Source organism: Pseudorca crassidens, chromosome 1, assembly GCF_039906515.1.
Source record: "Pseudorca crassidens isolate mPseCra1 chromosome 1, mPseCra1.hap1, whole genome shotgun sequence".
Classification (NCBI taxonomy): domain Eukaryota; kingdom Metazoa; phylum Chordata; class Mammalia; order Artiodactyla; family Delphinidae; genus Pseudorca; species Pseudorca crassidens.
The window spans coordinates 144,820,200-144,842,420 of record NC_090296.1 but is presented as its reverse complement, the minus strand read 5'-3'; the positions used below and the strand labels follow the sequence as shown (position 1 = coordinate 144,842,420).

The 22,221-nt window shown below is 38.4% G+C and overlaps 1 protein-coding gene across 2 annotated transcripts in view; it reads right to left on the bottom strand.

The window, feature by feature from the left end:
* Positions 1–21,870, bottom strand: part of TICRR (TOPBP1 interacting checkpoint and replication regulator) — a 50,759-nt gene extending 28,889 nt beyond the window's left edge. The window contains exons 1-14 of one of the 2 annotated variants that reach the window (XM_067696598.1): positions 21,099–21,870; positions 16,169–16,448; positions 14,873–15,117; positions 13,320–13,554; positions 12,285–12,414; positions 8,531–8,670; positions 7,477–7,695; positions 4,857–5,008; positions 4,150–4,247; positions 3,015–3,108; positions 2,845–2,924; positions 2,436–2,672; positions 1,822–1,915; positions 166–223 (exon numbers count right to left, since the gene is read on the bottom strand). In XM_067696598.1, the coding sequence (XP_067552699.1) occupies positions 166–223; positions 1,822–1,915; positions 2,436–2,672; positions 2,845–2,924; positions 3,015–3,108; positions 4,150–4,247; positions 4,857–5,008; positions 7,477–7,695; positions 8,531–8,670; positions 12,285–12,414; positions 13,320–13,554; positions 14,873–15,117; positions 16,169–16,448; positions 21,099–21,761 (2,725 nt within the window). In that variant the 5' untranslated portion in view covers positions 21,762–21,870. The remainder of the gene's footprint in view (positions 1–165; positions 224–1,821; positions 1,916–2,435; positions 2,673–2,844; positions 2,925–3,014; positions 3,109–4,149; positions 4,248–4,856; positions 5,009–7,476; positions 7,696–8,530; positions 8,671–12,284; positions 12,415–13,319; positions 13,555–14,872; positions 15,118–16,168; positions 16,449–21,098) is intronic. The other variant, XM_067696608.1, reaches the window with a different exon arrangement.
* Positions 21,871–22,221: the final 351 nt, after the last annotated feature.

Here is a 22,221-nt window from a genome sequence, read left to right as displayed (position 1 = left end):
ATTTTGAGACCATGTGAACATCCTACTCCTCTAGCACACAGTATATGGACATATTTCATAAACCAACAATTACAAAAAACTATAATTTTTAACTATATGCAACTGCTTAAATATATGTAATCAAAATAAAACTGTCACTGAGTACAACAAGGAAACAAAGTATACCTTGTACCGTTTCTTTCACTGGGGGTGGAGGCTGCTGAAGAGTAGGGTGAGAATTCTCCTGAAAGATGAGAAAATCCAATAAGAAAATTTAAATAGGAATTCATTTAAAAGAATAAAAATTCCACAAGAAACCCTTTGATCCTTGCAATTCCACTTGTAGGAATCTGTAACAGAAATAGTTGTAAAATGCACAAAAACAGGGCCTGGAAATATACACAACAAACTGTCATCAGCGATTACTTCTGAAGAATGGATGGTGAAGAGGCACTAACATTTAACTTTATATAATTTCAACTTTTAAACAATGTTTCTGTACACCTTTTATAACTAAAACATCAGGGAAACCCCATAATATTAGAGGATGGCTATATACTCTTAGGAACGTCTCTGTATAAAACTGCTATTTGGGGACTTCCCTGGTGGTTCAGTGGTTAAGACTCCGTGCTTCCACTGCAGGGAGTGCTGGTTCGATCCCTGGTTGGGGAACTAAGATCCCACATGCCGTGTGGCGGGCAGAAAAAAAAATACCCACCTGCTATTTATTTGCTATTATAGTAGAGGATTCAAGTGCCTAAACTCAAATGGCATCTAAACAGAGAATTGTTTTTAAAGATTTTGTTGCTGTTTTTTTCAATTATGCCACTGCAATCATTAAAGAATAAACAGCCAAACAGGAGCAGAAACTTAACAAATGATATTCTTTTTTAACCAAAATCAAATCCTGATCTCAGTAAATCTGGTCTTAAAGAAGTTAACTTTCTAGGCCAATCTGAAACAAAAGTTTTACAAAAGGAGTGCTAGAAAGGACTGCTAATCGTGTAAAATCTAGTGAGAGAGGTGGTCTGATACCTTTTGGACTTCATACTCTCTGAACAAAATCTCCAAGATATCTAAGATTTGCATCTTATTCACTCATATAAGAAAGTGAACACCACTAACTCTTCCAAAGAAACCCCACCTCCAGTACTAAAGCACAGCTATAAATCTCTAGAAACAAACCACTATTGTAATGATTAATGCTTCTAAAGCTAGTTCTCCTAGAATTTTAACTCTTCTCATAATTCATGTAGTTTAAAAGTTTCAATGCATTTTTTTGTCTCTCTCCTTCTCTTAGTAAGACATTAATTCTACTTAGTAAATAGACTCCAGCTGGATTTCTGTTTTTGCAACTAACAAGTCCTAACATCTACTGCCACAGAAAAATAATTACCACCTGGCTTCACGACTTTTTTTGTTTGCTTTTGTAACTTGTTATTGACGTAAAACATACTTACTGAAAAGTACTTTCTGATACACAAAGTCCTATTATGATTGTACATTATTTTTCAATGGCTTCTTTTGCTTATGTTATTATTTCATGAGTTTTCTTAACTACATTAAAGATTTTGAATTAACTTATTCATTCCTAACTTTTACTATTTTTTCCCCTTAATATTACCTCTGTCACACTTTTGGGAAAAATGATTAATATTTAAATTTATATTTCTTTATTCCTTAGATTACAGTTTGTAGACACATTCATAAAAATACCTAATTTTATTTCTGTATCCTCCAATGCTCATTTCTTAAAAGTAAAGACACTGTGTTTCATTCTTATTTATTGTATGAACTCAGGCCCAAAGTGATACCACTTTCTATCTCCTGGAAATGACTTACATTTTTCGTAGCTCTCTTGGATACTTTGGAAATTTCAATTTGTCGCAGATTTTGTGAAACCTCTGCAATGCTTTTATGTCTTATTGCATTTTTCCTTTTAAAAATAGAAAGAAACAGTCAATATACACTGAATACAGGTTACAGCTAGTTATATCAGAATGGAACTAGAGTTTAAAATAAAACACTTAAATAAAAGTCGGTTATCTTGAGGTTGCCCTGAACTTACAGTAAAACAAGTCAATCCCAGAATTTCTAAAAGTAACAACTATAAATTTAACTAGTTATGAACAATGTAGAGCATCATGGAAAATATACAAAGTAAGCTGAAACCCTAAGCTTATCTCATGGAAGGCTCCTAGTTCTTGGAGACCCCATGTGGAGAGTCAAGAGGGGACTGTGACTACACAATACAAGACTATATATTCCCCAGATAACATAAAGAGTGTCAGATGCTCCTTGTTAAGAACTCTAATAATTGGCTTCTGTGATTCAGACATAAGGGCAACTACTAATTCAATAAATTATAGACAAAGACAACTGGACTATGGCTTAAACATACCCTATACCAGAACTGTAACAGTGCAAGTAATTCCTTTAATTCCTTGAGCTCCTACCTTCTCTTCTTAGCTGATCTGGAACGAAGCTCCTCCAGTTGGTCAGATTCAGTGCCACCCGACACTGACCTATGAGCATTTGACGTAAGAGGCACAGAAAGGGGTGATTTGCTCTCCTGTGTCATGGAGTCATCACTGATAAAATCTGTAGGAAGGACACCAGCCAGCTTCTGAGGAATCACAAATCCTAGGCTGTGGTAAAGATGTCCAAGTATCTTTGGGATTGAATCAATATACCTGTGGAATAGATTAATTAAATATGGAACAGTCAGTCACCATTCCACCCTCTCTACTCCCTTCCTCACCCAGCATGAGAAATAGTCCTTACAATGCTACAATTCTGAGACAATACCTATATAAGTTCTTGGTAAAATTATTTTAAATTTAAATTAGTAGTCATCAAACTTACAATTCCAAAATTTCTTCCAGAAACTTTGCTAGGTATGCCGAATCTTCAGTTAAACACACCATGCGCAGCAAATCTGTCACCTGAAGATTTTAGAAAATTACCACATGGCCTCTGCAGGAAGCTGAATGCATCTACAGCACATCCCCAGTGGCACTAAGCAGCATACTTGCCTCCTCCACTACTTGCTCCATTTCACCTATATGTTCATATACTGAAGGGCACTGCCGACACATCTCCAAATGAAGAAATACCTGGAGCTGGCACCTTGAGAGAAAAAAAAAAAGCTTGGTTATATCTGCTTTGAGTGTCACTTAACTGAAATGAAAGTTCCTTCCTTATGCAGAGATCTGTTTACATAAGAAACAACAACCAAAAAGAAGAGCCATTGCTTTCTAAATAGCAATATGGTTATTAGGTAAACAGGTGTTGCAAACTGAACATTAGAACGTTATAGAGAATCAGCTACAAAAGCCTCTTCAAGCAACTGGCAATCTATTTTAAACTGATATATACTCAGCCATTGAAAAGAAAAATGAAATAATTCAATCTGCAGCAATAGGAATGGACCTAGAGATTATCATACTAAGTGAAGTACGTCAGAAAGAAAAACATACATCACTTATATGTGTGGAATCTGAAATATGACACAAATGAACTACCTATGAAACAGAAACAGACTCAGACACAGAAAACAAACTTATGGTTACCAAAGGGCAAAGGGCAAAGGGCGTGGGGGAGGGATAAATTAGCAGTTTGGAACTAGCAGATACAAACTATATTATATATAAAATAGATAAACAACAACATTGTAAAGCAACTATACTCAAAAATTTTTTAAAAAAGATAAATAAGGTCCTAGTGTGCAGCACAGGGAATTATATTCAAGATCCTATAATAAACCATAATGGAAAAGAATTTTTTAAAAATGAAAAATTAAATTGATACAAGTAAATCTTGGAAGTTCTGTTTTGGAGTAATGGTTTAAAAAAAAAAAAGGGGGACTTCCCTGTTGGTCCAGTGGAAAAGAATCCACCTTACAATGCAAGAGACGTGGGTTCAATCCCTGGTCAGGAAACTAAGATCCCACATGCCGCGGGGCAACTAAGCTCACACGCCACAGCTACTGAGCTCGTGCACCTCAACTAGAGAGCCCACGTACTCTGGAACCCGTGTGCCACAACTAGAAGGAAGCCCACACACCGCAAGGAAGAGCCCGCATGCTGCAACTAAGACCCGATGCAGCCAAAAATTTTAAAAATCATAATAAATAAATCTTTAAGAAAAATTAAAAAGGTAGTTAATTACTCTCTGACTTTATCGTCTTTATCCAGTTTTCCTACATTCTGTCGAAGACTTTTGCTAGTTTTCAAGAGGTTGTTTCTTACTTGATGTAGGCAGTTCATCTGAAAATACAAAATTACATAGGAGAATATTAATATTAATGCTTATCATTATTTCTAATTTCTTCACAGCTGACTAATGCCCTAAGAAGGGAAGTACATCCTCTTTCTTTCATTTGAATGAAAAATAGTGTAATATTCTTTTATATTTTTTAAAAGAACATGTAGAAAAGTATTTGAGAGCAAGTGGGCATGGATACAGCAAGCCTGCCGATTTGAACTTTCATAAAAGGAAGATTCCATAAAGTAGTGATTGAGAAGTCTAAGCAAAATGAATCAACATTTTAAAGAAATGTTCCAGGTGACTCTAAAGTGCAGCCAGGGTTAAGAACCACTGGCTTAATTCATGCAGCTAACATGCAACTCAGATGAGGATAGAGCTTTCACTGGAAGGGAAGTACATGTAATTACTCCCACTTGGCCCATTTCCTTGATTTCTGCCTTCTCAGTGGACTACGTCCATCTTCCAAGACCTAGAATTGTGCTCACCCCCTCACTCATCATTTTTGAAATGTGCACTGCATAACAGATATTTTCCAAGACATATGAGCCAGACCCACCAACAAGCAATTAACATTGTTATGACAAACAACAATATCCGGATTCCCTTACTTCTAATTCCTTGGTGCCTTTGGACTTTAGGAATGCTTTAATGTTTGAGATCATGTTCCGAGCACATGAACACAACACGATTTCTCCTGTGGCCACAGTCTTTTGGTAATTTTCATGTATGTAAGATAGTAGCTCCTCCTCAGTTTTAAAATCTGTGGGAAAAAAAAGTCACATTGATCATCAGACCCAGCTGAAGTCACTGTACTGCTTAAGCCAGTGGTTATAAACTGGGAAGTTTTGCTGCCCAGGGGGACATCTGGCTATGTCTGGGTGGCAGTGACTTGTGGGGAGAGGGAGGGTACTACTGGCATCTAATGGGGTGGAGGCCAGGGATGCTGCTAAACATCTTATAGTTCACAGAGGATTACCTGGTCCAAAATGTCAAAAATGCTGAGGTTGAAAAGTTCAGAGATAGTGATTAATTTTAAGGGTTTGCAAATCACGTGTACATGTTATAAATTTAAGGATAACCAGTAATGGAGAAGAAATAAACTATACAAACCTAGCAGAAAGGAAAAAGATGCATAAAGAAAACTTGATTAATCCCATAGCCTGCTAGAAAGGAAAAAAACAATTGAAAGCACAAAATAAGACACTAAAATACACCCTAGCTTATCAGTAATCATAATAATTATAAATATTTATTTTACGAATACACTTGCTGGTTAAATAAAAGATAGAAACTGTCAGGTTGGGTTTAAAAAAAAAATTATGCTATTTACAAAAGACATACCCAAAACACATGACAAAGAAACATTGGAAATAAAGGAATAGAGGTATAATCACAAGGAAAACATAAATGATTTTGTATGGACCTAAAAAGAAAGCCTCAAAATATATGATGCAAAAATTGGCAGAACTGCAAGGAAATTTAGACATCTACATGGTGGAAGACTATAATACAATCATCTCAGTTATAGATTCTTTTAAGTAGAAAAAAATTAATAAGGATTTTGAATATTCAAATATCAAGATGAATATGTATGGAACCAAGTACCCCAAAATTAGAGAATACACATTATTTTCAAGTACACATGGAATATTAACAAAACAATCACATATTAGGCCATAGAGTTTCCACAAATATTAAAGATTCAATATCTTACAGAACACATTGTGCACAGTCCAAAAAAATTAAAAGCTAATTACAAAAATAAAACACTCCTTTCTATTACAGATGTCAGAAAATATTTAGATCTATCAATGAAAACAGAATATAGCGAACTTATATAATGCAGCTAAATTTATACCTAAAGGAAAATTTATAGACAAATTATCTTTTTAAAGAAAAATTCAAAAACCGAATTAGCTAAGGGTCCAACACAAGAAATAACACAAAAGAGTAAATCCAAATAATAAAGAAGGCAACAATAAAGATAAAAACAGAAATGAATTAAGTAGGAAAAAAAGAAATGAGAGAGCAACAAAAACAAAGATGATTCAAGAAAATAAAACAAATTCAAAATACTATTAAGAGATAAGGTTTAAGTTCAATTTTTCCATAAACATATCCAGTTATTCCTGCACCATCTGTTGAAGATTATCCTTGTCCTGTTGAATTGTTGGGGGCACTACTGTCAAATATCAATTTACCACTGTTGTGCAGGTCTATTTCTGGAAAGGATCTAGTCCAGAAATTATGCTAATGCCACACTGTCTTGCATTACTGTTAATTTTGCTCTCCCATCTGCATTCTGGTATACCATACTAGCTCATCGAAGATGTGCTATCTCACTCAAACTGATTATCATCTATGATCCAGTATTCCACAAGAAAAAAAAAATGTTTAAAGAAGCAGAAAACTTTCATTCCAGAATTTTCAAAAGGACTCAAAGGTGACATCAGGTAATTATCGCCCAAAGTTCATAAGCTATTGTCACAATCACCCCACAGTACTGGCACTGTCAGTGTGAGCTAAGAATGTACCCTGAGAATGAGAAACATACTGTAGTTCAATCCATTTTTAAATAAGAAAAAAGAACAAATAGGAAAATAAAAGCTACTGGACTAAATTCTTCTGCCTGACTTTGAAAGACCTCAATAATCTAACCCTAGATTATTCACGAACCTTTTCCCTTCTCTTCATTCACAAATGTATAAAACTTCTTTAACCACTTAAAGGGCCAAGACACAGCCCTTCTTTGTGACTTTGCTTATGCTAATCTTCCATCTAGCACACACTTCTTTTACCTTTCTGCCTTCTAAACTCTGCTCATTCTTCAAAGTCTAACCTGGGCTCCACTGGCTCCGTAAAAGCCTTCTCAGCCTGTTCTGCTCAAGACTGGACTTTCCCTTTCTTGACTCCTAGTATGTCTTTACTTCCAAAATGAACAAGTATTTTCTGTTACAGTCTCTTGGCTCTCTTACGTATTCATTTTACCAATCCGTTGTGTATATGTATGTGTATATATATATATATGTTCATTATTATTCTTTGTAGCTGGATCATAAATCTAAGGCTATCTTATTTACTGTACTCCCCATAACACACTTGTGGACATACAGTAGATAGCCAATAAATGTTCATTAAGCGAGGGATATGATTAAAACTTAAAAATATGAGAGTACAGAAGAGTAAACATGAATTTAGATACCAAAATGCAATGGAACTGAGGAATACCTTTAGGTTTAGAACTTCTTAGTGTTCTTCCTTTGTTTCCCAAGTTATCTGCTGTTCTTCCATTGGCTATCTTTTGGATCCCTTTCTCCCCAGCTGTGTCTGGACTGCCATCTGGATGTAACTTCTGAGCCTTTACATTCAGTCTTGCAACATTCAGCATCTTTAAGGAACGGCACATGGTATTCATCTTCTGCCTCACTGGAGTACGAGGGACACCTCCTACCAAAACGACATCGTGGGAAGGAAAGTAAAATAACTTTTACGTCTGTGGAATCAAGAACTACTTTAATTCAGATGAAATATTCTGTGAAGGAGTATTGAAATGAAGTATATCCATTCAGAATGATCTGAATTAGGTAGTTCTTGCATCTCTTTCTACCTACAACACAGGGTAGAAAAGAGCTCTTTTTTAAACTGAAGTTTAGGAACTAAGTATCTCAAGGTGGTTAGATGATTTTTACATCTAATGCCAAACAGACAACAGACAAATGCCGAACTGACTCATTTTGGTGTTACCCAGTAGTCACAGAGTTGTGATGAAACTCTTTTGAAAGGCAATTAAGCAGTCTGCATCCAGAGCTCCCTTTTCCATGAATAACTTGTTCATGGAAACTTATACTAAGGAAATCACTCAAAGGTAAATCATATGCATGATGTACACTATAGTATTATTTATAATGGTAAAAACTGAAAACAATCTACATGTTCAACAACATAAGAAATTTGCAAATTTTGTTAAGCAATGAGGTAACTAAAAAAGCAAAGTAGTAGATAAACAAGTAATTATAAGCAGCACACAAAGTTGTATTTAAATTTCTGTTATAACTAAAAACAAAAATGGTTTAATTCATTAAGAAGGTAGAAAAAAAAGAAGGTAGGATTGTGGGAGATTTTTAAAATCACTACTGTACTAATATAATTACTTTAAAATATGAAATATAAGAACGTGTCCTTCTTTATTCAGTTACCATTTCAACTTCATTTTAAGGAATATCAATCTTTTAAAACACACTGTCAAAAAAGACTGTAAGAAACAGCCTTTCTATGTGCTTACGCTTCTTTTTGCTGTCTTCTTGATTGGACACAGTATATTCTTCACGAGACTTTCTCTGGTAGAGCTCAGAGAGGCAACGTGTCAATTCACTTTCAGTTTTGGAAGGCTCTTCCTTATTAGATGACGCAGCCTGTAGTAACCTGTGAATAAGTCAAGATGTCTAGTACAAAGTTGAAATTTTGATTTTCCAAAATGCTTTAAAAACAGCAACAACAATATTCATTATCCTTTTAAAAGCTAATCAAAAGATGTCTCCACAAGATGCCTTCACAAGTATTTTTTCTCAGGAGGGAAAATGTCCCTCTTCTCATTTATGATTTGTACAAATTCAGGGGCAGAAGCTACCTGTTCACAAAACCATTAATGTATTATTACATACAGTATTGACTTTTATTAATAAGATTCTTCATGTCCTAGGGTACATGTCTAATTATGCTAACTATTTCACTCACTTCTGGGCTTCCACAATTTTTACCCAGTTTCCATATATTAAAGTACAAGATGATGTAATACAGTGTAGTGAGTATCAGAATAACTTTTGAATAATTATTTCACACTCTAGTAAACTAATTTGGGATTGATGAGCAGGGAAAGAAATAGGGCAGGGGAGATGATTAGTTATTAACTGCTTTCCCGCCTACAGCTAAATATCAGTCACTAAGGAAATAATGAAAATAGCACAACTTTCAAAATGTATTATTTCTATTTCATTATCTTCCATTATCTGATATCATCTGACTTAAAAGTAGGAGAAAGTTATGGTGCCATTAGTTGAATTAGTTCATACCAGCAGCAGGTCTGAAGCAGCCTAATTCTCCTAAGTGTGCTGGTATTTCCTTGAGCAGTGAGGGTTGCTTTTTCCCCCCCGTTAATTTACTGTATCTGCTTCAGATTTTTTTTTAAATAAAATTAAGCATTCATGGACACAGAGAAAGCCTCACCCAATTTCTTCCCATCCCTTCCTCCCAGAGGTATTCCTAGATTCGTGTGTACCTTATTTACAGAGACATATATATGTAACAAAACGAACAAACTGCTGTTTCACATGTTGTAAATCTTATGAAAATGGTATCATACAACACCATCCTTTGGCAATTTTGTTTGCACTCAACATATTTTTCACGTGTTGCTCTGGTTTATTCAGTTTTACTAATCTACGTATAATATTCTATTGTATAACTATACTGTAATTTATTTATCCATTTCCCTGCTGAGAGTCTGCTAGTCCTTTCCACTGGAAATGAATATTCTAGCACAGCTCTCCTTGTGTTTGTGCAAAAATTTCTTCAGTGCAGACACCTAGAAGTAGAATTGCTGAGTGTCAGAGGATGTGAAGTTTCTGTTTTACTAGGAACATTGTTCTCCAAAATGGTTGTAACCATTTTACACTTCTACCATCTAAAATGTGCTCATTTCCCCACATGCTAATTTTTCACAATCTAATAGTTATAAAATAGAATCTGGTGGGTTTTTCCATGTTGTGGTTTTAATTTCCATTTGCCTATGCTGAGTATCTTTCCAAATTACTGCTCTGTTGGATTTCTTCATATGAATTGCTTGTTCACAATTTTTTTTAAATTTATTTTATTTATTTATTTTTGGCTGCATTGAGTCTTTGTTGCTGAGCATGGACTTCCTCTAGTTGCGGCAAGCGGGGGCTACTCTTCATTGCGGTGTGCAGGCTTCTCATTGCGGTGGCTTCTCTTGTTGCAGAGCATGGGCTCTATGTGCACGGGCTTCAGTAGTTGTGGCGTGTGGGCTCAGTAGTTGTGGCTTGTGGGCTCTAGAGCGCAGGCTCAGCAGTTATGGCACATGGGCTTAGGTGCTCTGCAGCATGTAGGGATCGAACCCGTGTCCCCTGCATTGGCAGGTGGATTCTTAACCACTGTGCCACCAGGGAAACCCTGCTTGTTCACATTCTTTGCCCAAGTTTCTATTGGATTTCTTATATTTAGGAGATCTGTACTAATTTGGATACTAATGCTTTGCTGGTTATATGGATTACAGCTACCCGAGTCTATGACTAGTCTTCATCATATAAACATTTTAAAATTCATTATAGTCATATATGTTCCTTCATGCTTTGAATTTTTTAGGTCTTATTTGAGAAATCCACCCTTAGCCTAATCTTCTCTAGTGTTTCTCCTTCTTACAATTTTAAAGTGTTTACTTTTCATGTTTGGTTTTTCAGTTTATTTGGAATTTATCATTATGTATGCTGTGAAGTAGAAATCTAATTTTTTATCTTTTTTATTCTGGATAGCCAATCATCAACACCACCATTTACTGAATAGTCTATTCTTTCCCTGCTGCTTCTACTCCACTGGTCTATCTGTTGATCCTTGCACCAATACCACACTATGTTATTTACTACAGCTTTATGGTAAATTTTGCTATCTCATATGGGAAGGTGTACCTGTTATGCTCTTAGTCCTTTGGAGCTGTACCATGTCCATGAATCAGAAGACTCATTATTATAAGATGTCAATTCTTCCCAAATGGACCTATAAGCTCAATACACACTCAATCAAAAATCCTAGCGGGCTTTTTTTGGGTGTGTGGAAACAGGCTGATTCTAAAATTTATATGGAAATGCAAAGGGTCCAAAATAGCCAAAGCAATTCTGAGAAAAAAAAAGAACAAAGTTGAGAGGACACAGACTACCTGATTTCAGTACTCAAGATAATGTGTTATTAACATAATTTCTGGACTAGACTCTTTCCAGAAATAGACCTGCACGTTGGTGGTCAACTGATTTTGACAAAGGTGCCACAGTGATTGAGAAAAAGATTGTCTTAACAAATGGAGTTGGAACAACTGGGTATCTTTATGGAAAAAATAAACCTCAACTTCTTAATATTTTGAATTTCTGCCATATCTTTTACATTTCCAATATTATTTATGACTGCTCATACAAGTAGCTCAATCTTGCTATAGATTATTTTATTTGGCTTCTCAAAGAATCATCTTTTGTTTCTCTTGACTTCTATTTATTATTTTTAATATTGCCTTCTTTTTTAAATTTTTGGGTTTACTCTCTTGTATTAAGTGTGTCAGTCTCAGCTAATTGGTTTTTAATTTTTCTCTTCAAAAGATACTTTAAATTTTCCTTTAAGTATAAATTTAACTGCATTATTCAAGTTTGCTATTTTCCTTTTTTATTGAGATTTAATACTAAATATTTTCTGACATCTATGAGTGTATTTTGTTTTCGTAATTAACTTTTTCTAAATTTTTAGTTCTGATAAAATACACAACATAAATTTATCATCTTAATCACTCTTAAGTACATAGTTCAGTGATATTAAGTATATTCATAATACCATCATCTCCATCCATCTCCAGGATTCATCTTGTAAAACTGAAACTCTAGGGGCCTCCCTGGTGGCACAGTGGTTGAGAGTCCGCCTGCCAATGCAGGGGACACGGGTTCGTGCCCCGGTCCAGGAAGATCCCACATGCCACGGAGTGGCTAGGCCCATGAGCCATGGCCACTGAGCCTGCGCATCTGGAGCCTGTGCTCGCGACAGGAGAGGCCCCAACAGTGAGAGGTCCGCGTACCGCAAAAATAAAAAAAAAAAAAAACCCTGAAACTCTATACCCATTAAACAATATTCTCCATTTGTAATTAGTTTTTAATATTATTGGACTGTACTCAGAAAGGGTGGTCTGTTAAAAACAACAACAAACTCACATGCAGATAACTGAGAGCTGACTTCAATAATCAATACCCAGAGAAAAAAATAAGTTTTACCAAAATGACTCCATCAAATTTGAACTGGCACCACTAAAGTTAGAGCAAGGAAACCACTTCTCCACAACAGAGGAATTCCAGGGAGCTGTGCGGCCAAGCTCCTGCTGGGCCCATTCTGGAGTAGGCGGAGCTACAGAAACAAAGAAGCAGAGATGGAAGAGGAAAAGAGGCATTAGAAGCAAAGCAGAGAATTCCAAGCACTTGCTCCTCCCTTGGACTGACTGCATTCTTCTAAAGGACATCATTAACAATGTTCCTTCAGCTGCACCCCCAATCCCAACAGGCCTATGTTGTCTATGAAAAATGCGCAAACACAGGCTTCCTGAATGTTCCTCAAACACACCAGACACACAAACCTTGGCACTTACTGTTGCTTCTACAATGTTCTCTCCCTATCACTTCCTTCAAAGCCTTTGCTCAGATATCACTTTTTTAACAAGGCCTGTTTAAAATTACAACCCTCCTATTCTTTTTTCTCTGCTTTATAACTATAGCACTTAACTCTTTCAAACATACTATATAATTTCCTTATTTAATTTATTGTCTTGTCTCCCCTGACTAGATAAGTTTCTTAACAACAGAGACCTTTGTCTATTTTCTTCTCTAATGTACTCCCAGCCCCTGGAACAGAGCCTGACATACAGCAGGCACTCAATAAATCTATTGAGTAAATGTGAATGGAAGAACTATCAAATTGATTATATCTATCTAGCATAAATAAGGTTTGTATCATATCAGTAACAGTGCAAAAAGTGAAAGACAGAATCATAACAGTTTTACATGTAGTCTTTATTAAACATATTAAAAAATACCTTCGATTTCAAAATGGTTTCACAGAGCCTTTGGCCTCCTCAGAATTGCTTCAGGATTTCTATAAATAATGATTTAAAGTGCCAGAAATATTGTAGCCTACTTTTATCTGTTTTATAACAGATATTGGGCTCTACTAAGAGCACATTGAAAAAAAGTTATATTGCTAGAAAAGATGGTAAACCACTAACCTAGAGTATGGTAGTTATTGCTTCAGAAGCTTACCTGAGGTAGCAGGATCTTCAAGTGAATTGTGAATCTGATTCAATACACCATCCACAACCTCAGAAAAAAGGGAAGCTGAATCCTGGGGGCTCTCTGCCACAACTGTTTGGAGAAAATGTCTTTGAAATTCAGTCTCCTTGGTGTGGAACACAGTGAGAATTGTAGCACTGGCAGAGAAGGGGGAAATAACTCCAGTGATGGGGGGCCAGCCTTCACCAGGGTCCACACTGGTAACCTACATAAAAAGATCTAATTAGTTGGGAATATTGTTGACATATGTCTAAAAAGGCATGTAGTTTAGTAAAAAACAGAATGATAGTTTCACCCAATGATTAATATAAAAGAGAAAACTGGAAAAGACAGACTTCACGGATATTAGTGCTAGCATTGAATTTACTGATCATCTAATCCTAATCCCTCAATTTACAGATAAGAAAAGCCTAAGGTTATTAAGAATATTTACTAAGCACTTATTATGTACTTATTATAACTCAATGGATTCTCATAACCACTCTGAAGTAAAAATGATTATTATCAGAACTTCCCTGACGGTTCAGTGGTTAAGACTCTGTGCTTCCACTGCAGGGAGCACGGGTTCGATCCCTAGTTGAGGAACTAAGATCCTGCATGCCATGAGGCACAGCAAAAAAAAAAAAAGATTATTATTCCCATTTTATAGAGGAGGAATTGAGGTTGAGGAATAAGCAACCTGTTTGTCACCCAGTTAATAAGAGGCAGAAGCCAAGAGTGTATGAATTTGAAACCCATGCTCTTAACCAAGAATCAATTCTACCACTTAAGGGGGTTTATTCAGATCACATGGTGGGCAGCAGAGCTGTGATCTAATCCAGGTCACCTGACGCCCTGACTCCAGTGCTCTGTCAGAGCACACAACTCTTAGAATAACAACTGTCCAAATGACTACCCAGTTTTTCTCTGGAATGTTTTACAGTGGAATCCAGAAGATAAAAGCTTTCTGAGCTTACAAAAGCAAAAGGCAAAGTAAGGTAAGGAATTACTGGTAGTTAAAAAATTAGCATCACCTTTATATCAAATCTGGGTATGTATGTATTCCTTTTCAGAAGACATTACTAAATTTATATCAAATCTGGGTATGTATGTATTCCTTTTCAGAAGACATTACTAAATTTGTATAACTACTGGACACTAGTATATCTAATTTTACAATGTAGAGTTTTTTTAAAAAATGAAATATATTTATTACGTAAAAGTAATAAATACACAATGCAACATTTAAAAAATGAGAAACCACCCATCACTTCACTGCCCTAATATAATCATTCCATTTGGCTCACTGCCTCTTCCCTATGTGAATATAATTTGGTTTAATTGGATTCAAGGTACATGCAATTTTTATAAGCTGTTTCTTCACTAATGAGCATTGTCACGATGCTATAAGACTTGCAAAAATATCATCTGTTTCACTGAGACTGTATTATGTAGGGCACTCCTTGGCATTTCATAAATGCACTTATTTCACTTTACCAGTGTGTTATTAGACCAGAATAACTTGCCACGTGGAAGATACCTACCAGATGTAATTCTTCAGCAGTCAGCCTGTTTACCAGCTGCTGAAATAACATCCTTTGAGTTGATTTGTTATCCTCTGGACTTTGTAGCATCCAGCTATCAGTGCCCAAAGTGCAGCTTGTTGGGAGGGACCACTGGGTCACTGTGCCTTTTAGAAAAATTCTGACTGGTTTCTGAAAATGTCTCTGATGTATGGCCAAGGGCTCTAGAGTAACTGTCCATGTTTCTTGATCTTGAATCTCTTTGCCTGTTAGAAATAAAGAATATTGAAATTCTAATATAAGAAGTAGCTCCTAATAAGAGATTTAATAGTAAGAAAAAAAAATTAGATTGCCAGCCGAGGTACTAGTATTGTCACTTAGTTCACCCTTCAACCCTCATTCTACTGCTATCATAGTTAAGTTCATTCAGTTTTATAGGAAAAGCTGTATTTGACTGGAATTACAATGGTGTGACTTGATATCAGAACTTCTCAATTATGACTTAGAAATAAGTATTCAAGCAGTACAAACACACACAAAACCCACTGCTTCTTAAATCCATAAAATACAGTGCATCCTATCTTACGAGTTTAAATTCTAAAGACCATGTAAGACAAAACTGCTTTCCATGAAGAGAGATGAGGTTCCCTTAACATCTTTCTTTCACTACCAAGCAGTGTTTCCCCAGCTTTAGTAAAATCCTGGCTGAAAGTTTCAAAACTACTCTTGAAATTTCCTTAAATTGTCCATAGTGTATAATATAGTTTTATGTACATATCTCTATATGGTATTATTTATGTGACTACATAATGATTCAGAAATTAGATTCACTATATAGCAAATCATATGATAAAGCAAATTTATGAAGATTCCGACATGCTGGCTCTTCCTGGTACCAGGCACCATTTTCTGCTTCAATTGACTAATTTGTTATTTCTTCTCTGAGTCAATCACTGATTTTCTATGATCTTCAATTTATCAATCTCTTTTATGAAGCAGTGAAACCTTACTACCCATTTGCTTGGGCACCTGAACAATATTATCCTTCTTTGCAAAAAGTTGGGAAACTCTTTAAAAACATTCACTTGTCCTTTTTACATGGGCTTACAGTTGTACCAAACTTTAGTCCTTTCCTGTGGTATCTCTGATTTTGCTTAGATATCTTTCAATGACAAGCGTTAATGGAATGCCTAGGCTGCTGGAAATTCTAAATTCTAAAGAATTCATGGGCCTGACTTGCAGAAATGAATGAAACCCAGACCAACCACCCCATCACCACTCCTCCCCCGCCCCCGGCCCCAAGTATTATTTGCTTACCTTCAACAGGGAAAAATAATGTTCCTTCCACCCGTGGAAATGAGGCCTCATACTCAGGAGAATTATAGAGCAAACAGTTTAAAGTGGAATCAGTTGGCAGAGTTGAAATCCATGAAGAGAAGTGAGCTTCCCTTGATAGCTTTCTTTCACTACCAAGCAGTGTTTCCCCAGCTTTAGTAAAATCCTGGCTGAAAGTTTCAAATGGCAAGACAGTGCCTCCTACATGGTGGAGCAGTTCACATACTGTCCAGTACCCAAGGTGGTCTGGAGATTCCCACAACTAAAATAAAAATTACAAAGAATCTTGGGTTATTGTAAGTTAGGCATTCATAAAGCAAAGGGAAATCAGGAGAAAGTAAAGTTGATATGTACATTAAAGGATCAAATTACACAATTAATGTATTTGTTGAACCAAACACAAATAATGGCCAGCATCCCATTACTTGCATAACTGCTATATAATATGCCTTGAATAACTGCTATATAATATGCCTTCAAGAAAGCACCTATTTAGTGAAAATAGCACTTCAATTCTATCTTCTGTCAAGGAACAGAAGTGATGCAACTCACGAGGGATAAATCATAAAACGTTAGAAGGAATGCAAAGTCATTACACATTAATAAAAAAAAAATCGTCCTCCACAACACAACAGCAGCCAAGTGTCACAGGGAGAGGCAGGAGCACCTCCCTTAGAAGGTGATCACCAGAGACTCACCCACCCTGCCCACACCCACGGGTCTGTGTGGAGACCAAACAGGTCTTCTCAGTTCTATCTTCAGTGTTTTCACTAAACCCTGGACTCTTACTGAAGCTTACAGAGTCTGTGCTCTGCCTCCAATCTTTCCTTTGTTTTAAGAAGTATTCTTCGAAACTACATATCCAATCATGCTACTTCTGTAAAAACTCTGAAGGGCTTCCCACTGCCCTACAGTATAGCCATAAAGCCCTTTACAACCCAGCTCTAAACAATATTTCCAAACACATTATCCTTCCCTCACCCATCCCTACCTTCCAGGCACACCGAACCATTTGCTGTTTCCTGAACATGCCACATTTTACAATGCTTCCATGTTTTTGCTAGTTCTGTTTGCTGTGTATTCCCTTTCCATCTTCACCAACTGGATGCTTATTATACTTCATTACCTAGCTCAAACCCTGCTGTCTCTGTAAAAGCCATTCCTCACTCCTTCACACATAGCTGACTCTTCATCCAACCTTCTTTCAGCAAACTTTTATTGAGCAACCTTTACGTGCCATTGAGATAGGCTGGGACATGGGACCCTTTATTGGAGTGCTTGCACCTGAACAAACGAATACAAAGAAACTATAAGGGACTAAAAATAACTGCATGCAGTCAGGGCAATTATGAACAATAGGATACAAAAAGGCCACAAATCAACTGCCATTTCTGAGGTGCTGAGAGCAAAAGCAGGGTACTGAGCATGATCCCTGCACACAGCACCAAGGGGGTGCACAGATCACCTAAGCTACGCCTCCTGCCCAGCCCACCAATCTGCTCCTACTACACCCCCATTTAAGGAATCAGGCCCCTGCCCTTCTCTGGGGAGTAGGAAGGGCCCCTGTTTCTTGTTCTTACTCCCTTGTGCAGCACGAGTCCCAGTAAAGCCTTGCCTGAATTTCTCATCTGGCCTCTTATCAATTTCTATTGATTAAAGAGTCCAAGGACTCAGGATGATAATACCATGAACTAGCAAGACATAGTCCCTGTCTTCTATGATCTTAAAGTCAAGGGTGGGGTGAGTAAAAAAGCAATAGCACGAAATATTTGGCTCAGAATCACAATGTACCATGACAATATGCAGGTACTATGGGAACATAAAGGCGCACCTACCCTAGAATACATTGATCGTGCTGCTTTGCCTACTCCACAGGTGAGTTGACAACTGTGAACCACAAATTGCTATGTGAATGTGAAAAATTAGAACTAGAAGGGTCTTCTAGGTCCTCTCCAAACTTTCTATTATATTGAAGTTCAAAGGGTGCCCAAGTTCACAGCAAGGCAATGATAGTCCAGTCTAAGAACCCACGACTCTCTTGGGTAGTGCTTTTAAAATGAGGATGGTGATCCTGATGAACTTGGATGGACCCTATGATGAATCAACTGAATCGTTTAAGATCAGTGTTAAAGAAAAAAACCAGGAAAGAAAATATCAGAGCACAACAGAAACTATCACATGTAGTGAAGATAAGTAATGTACTGCCAAACTTTTGTTTTGGTTATGCCTATCAGTTTGGAAAATGCTGTGATAGATTAATCAATTAGTATTTGATGTTACCACCCATATATCCACACCTGTGCTCACTGCCAAGGGGGAGAATGGTAAGCCAGTTCAACTATCATAGATCCTGATTAGGATTTTCTGCCAAAGGGAAACAAAAAAATTGTTGAAATTATTTCAGTCAGAGGACCAGCCAGGAAAAAAAAACTGCTTGGCAAATGAAAAGTAAAACTTTAAAAGGAGTTGAAAAGGACATAAGCTTTGATTAAAAATATATGAACATGATAAAAAAAAAAACCCACAACCAGTATATAGATTATGGCTACATTTTTCTTTTTTATGTACATTATGGGCTAAGTAACAGACAAGTCCTAGTGGTAGTTTCAAATTTAGGGATTTATAAACGTCCACAAGACTATAAGCTCCAAGACAGCAGGGACCACATCCATCTGGCTCACTAATGGCGCACCCAGTACTCAGCATACCTCGCAGTTTGTTCAACAACAGGTATCTGTTGAGTAAATCAGGGTTAGCATAAAGTGGAAAATGTGAGAGAGGTCTCTTATGCTCCCTTCTATCCTATATCTTTGCAAGAGTTATGTGTGCTTGGATTCCCTCCTCCCTGAGTCTGTTTCTCCCAGTGTTACTTCCCAGACTGTAAGCTCCACATGGCAGACCCTGGAATTTCTCTTCTCTTCTCTCTACCTCATAGTGAGAGCTCCCCAAGGACAGAACCTAAGTCTCCCTTTTGCCTCCACAGTGCGGCTAGGCAGAGGCTTTTGAACAGGAAAAGACAGATCTACACCAGAAAAAAAATTCCAGAAAAGCTTAAGATTATCTGATGGGCTTTTTCTTATGGGAAACAACATAATAGATGTAAGAAGCCTCAGAGAAGACCCATCTCCACAGATGATGGGATGTGTGAACTGGAAGAATCTTTAAAAAGATCCTGTCAACCTACTTATTTTAATGCCATTCAGAAAAGAAAAAAAGAATCTCCAAGCCCAATCTGCTAAGACTTATTTCTAGCCAATATCTGATAAAATACAATTCCAGCATAAAGTCTTTGATGTGATTTAATATCAACTATCCCAAATCGAGCCCTTATGTGTTGTGTCCAACACCTGATTTGCTGCCTTAAACAAACTAAGTTTTAGGATTCCATTTTCTCCGTCAATGTTTACCATTCCCTTAAACACTTTTGCCTTTTCCTTTTCTTTTGACCAGCCACTGCTGCCTTACATTGCATTTGCTAAGTCTTCCTTGGGCTTTGCATGTGAAAGCAATTTGGAAATTTTAACCCACTATATCACTACTTGTGTTAAGTATCTGCTCATTTCCCATTTGCAACCTTGCAATTTAACCCACCCCTACTTTAGTGACATATGTTTCCAACAGATGCAATCACATCTTTCACCTGGTTAAGCCACTTTCCCAACTATTAGAACAAAATCCGAATTTATTACCTTGGCCCTACAGATATGCCTCTGCTACCTTCTAACTTCCTCTCCTACTGTGCTTGTCCTTGCCTACTAGTTTTCAGCATTCCTTGCCTTTTTGTTTCTGAAACAAACTAGGCTCATTTCCAGCTCAAATCTTTACACTGGCTCTTCTCTTTGCCTGGAAAGTTCTTGCCCAACCTTCACTATCCTCCTCCTTCACCATTCAGTCCTCTGTTCAAAAAGGCCTTCCCTGACTACGACCCTATTTACAACTGTCTCCTACTTCTACTTCCTCTGCCCCACCGTCAGCCCCTTACTCAGCTTTATTTTCTTGAGAGCATTATTTGAAATCCTATCACTTGTTTATCTGTTTAATCTGTTAACCATACCTGTCTAATATATCTTCCCCCAGAAGGTAAACTCCACTTTGCTGACCACCGCATCCCCAGCAGCTAAAACAATGTAGTCAGTACTCAATGTAGTGGCTCCTCAAATGAAGTTATTTATTGACAAAGTGAAGTGACAGAAAGAAAATGATGGAGGTAGAAATTTATACTTATCACTGGAGCAGGAGCTCCACTGCCTCAACGAAAGTCCAAATTAGCCATTTAGGACTGTAAGTACATAAGAATTTGTTCATTTGGTCAACAAATATTTTCTGAACACCTATAACAAGCAACAACACATCTGCAGGAGATACAGAGATGTGTGTGCCTGCCTCTAAGGTTATTTCTAGGCTAGATGGAAGGTGAGGGACTGCACGACTGGAACATATAATGGAGAAAGGGTAAGTGCCACAAAAGTGTTTGGAAATTCAGAAGTTGAGATTGAGTAGTTGCCATGTGGGCAAAGGCCCTAAAGAATGAGTGTGATTTAAACTGGCACAGAAGAGAGAGCAGTGGCGTTTCACTGCTAAGACAAAACAAGCCGTCAAGGCCTGTTGGCCAATTAAACTGTTTCAACAGTATGGAATAAGGGTCGTGTGTAGGAAAGATTAAGTCTGGGAAGACAGATAGGGCCCAAATTGTGAAGGACCTCAAACGCGTTTACTCAGGTACCGAGGACCTACCTATCCCGTTGTGATGAATGTCCCTCTTTGTGACCCCAGAACTTTCCTTCTGAAGGGACACCTGTTGGTCATGTTAGTCTCATTCTGGGTCCACGGGCTGCTCTGCAGATGCTGTCAAGTTCTGGTTCATCAGCACCAGCACCACGTACTAAAATCTGAGTTCGCTGTGTAATCTTACCTTAGGCCACTCGGTGGTATCCACCCAGTACAAGGTGATTTTTCGGGTTATCATGACTTCCTGGACTCTCTTGGGCAGCAACTTGTCCATCACCTGCTTAGGAGTAGGCGGCAGGCGCTGGGCCTGGGCCTCGCACCCGGACACGAACTGCAGCAGCTCCCTCTGCGAATGCGGACAGGGGGCTAGGAGGAAGACGGCGTTCACAAAGCCGCCGAGCGCAGACTGGGCCTCCTTGGCCTCGCCCTCCACGTCCAGCAGTCTCCTCCCGCTGCTACGCAGAACCGGCTTCGTGGGCGATGTGATCTCGGGCCGGTCCCACTGATAGTCTAGCAGCGTCTCCATAAGGGCACTGTGCGTGTGGGTGGCCCTGGGCGCCGGGCCCGGCAGGTGGGCGCCGTGGGCGCCATCCCCGAGCCTGGCCTCCAGCTCCTCCTCAAAGTCCTCCCAGGAGCGGACCCCCAGCTCGCGGAAGTCAGACACGCGGGAAGGCCGGCTCCGCGCACCCTGAGAGTCAAAGAACCTGAAGGCCCAGCGGACCCTGGCCAGGCCGAACCTGCAACTCAGGTAGGTGAGGAGGCGCAGGGCGACCCGCCGGACTGGGCTCTCAACAGCGGCGCCTCCCGCGGTGTCCAGCAGCAGCATTACGTTGTGACAGCAGGCCATGTCGGCCGCGCAGCCGCCTCAGGGTTAGAGCCGGGGCCGGCGCCGCTCTCTCCTAGACCCTCGCTTCAAAGAACCAGCGCCATTCTCTGCTTCTCTCAGGAACCCTGGTCGAAAGCCTCCCGCGCTCTCCAAGGGCTGCTGGCATTGGCGGAGCTAACCCCCAAGGTCAGCTCCCATTGGTCGCTTGCCTTACGTAAGGGACGTGAGCAACTTTCATCCTTGGCTCTGATTGGAAGGGTGATGGAGAAGAGCCCTGCTTGATTGGTGGACTGCGGGACGGCGGGCGGGACGCTGTGTTCCGAGAGAAACTTAACGTTCATTGGCGTGGGCCTTCGTTTTAAAATTTAAAGAGGCGGTGCTGGGGGCCTGTGGCTTTAAGTTTCTCTTTTACGAAGGAGGACTGGAGCCGTGCGATGGTACGGGGAGAGGTTTACTAAGATCTGAAAATAGTAGGGGAAGA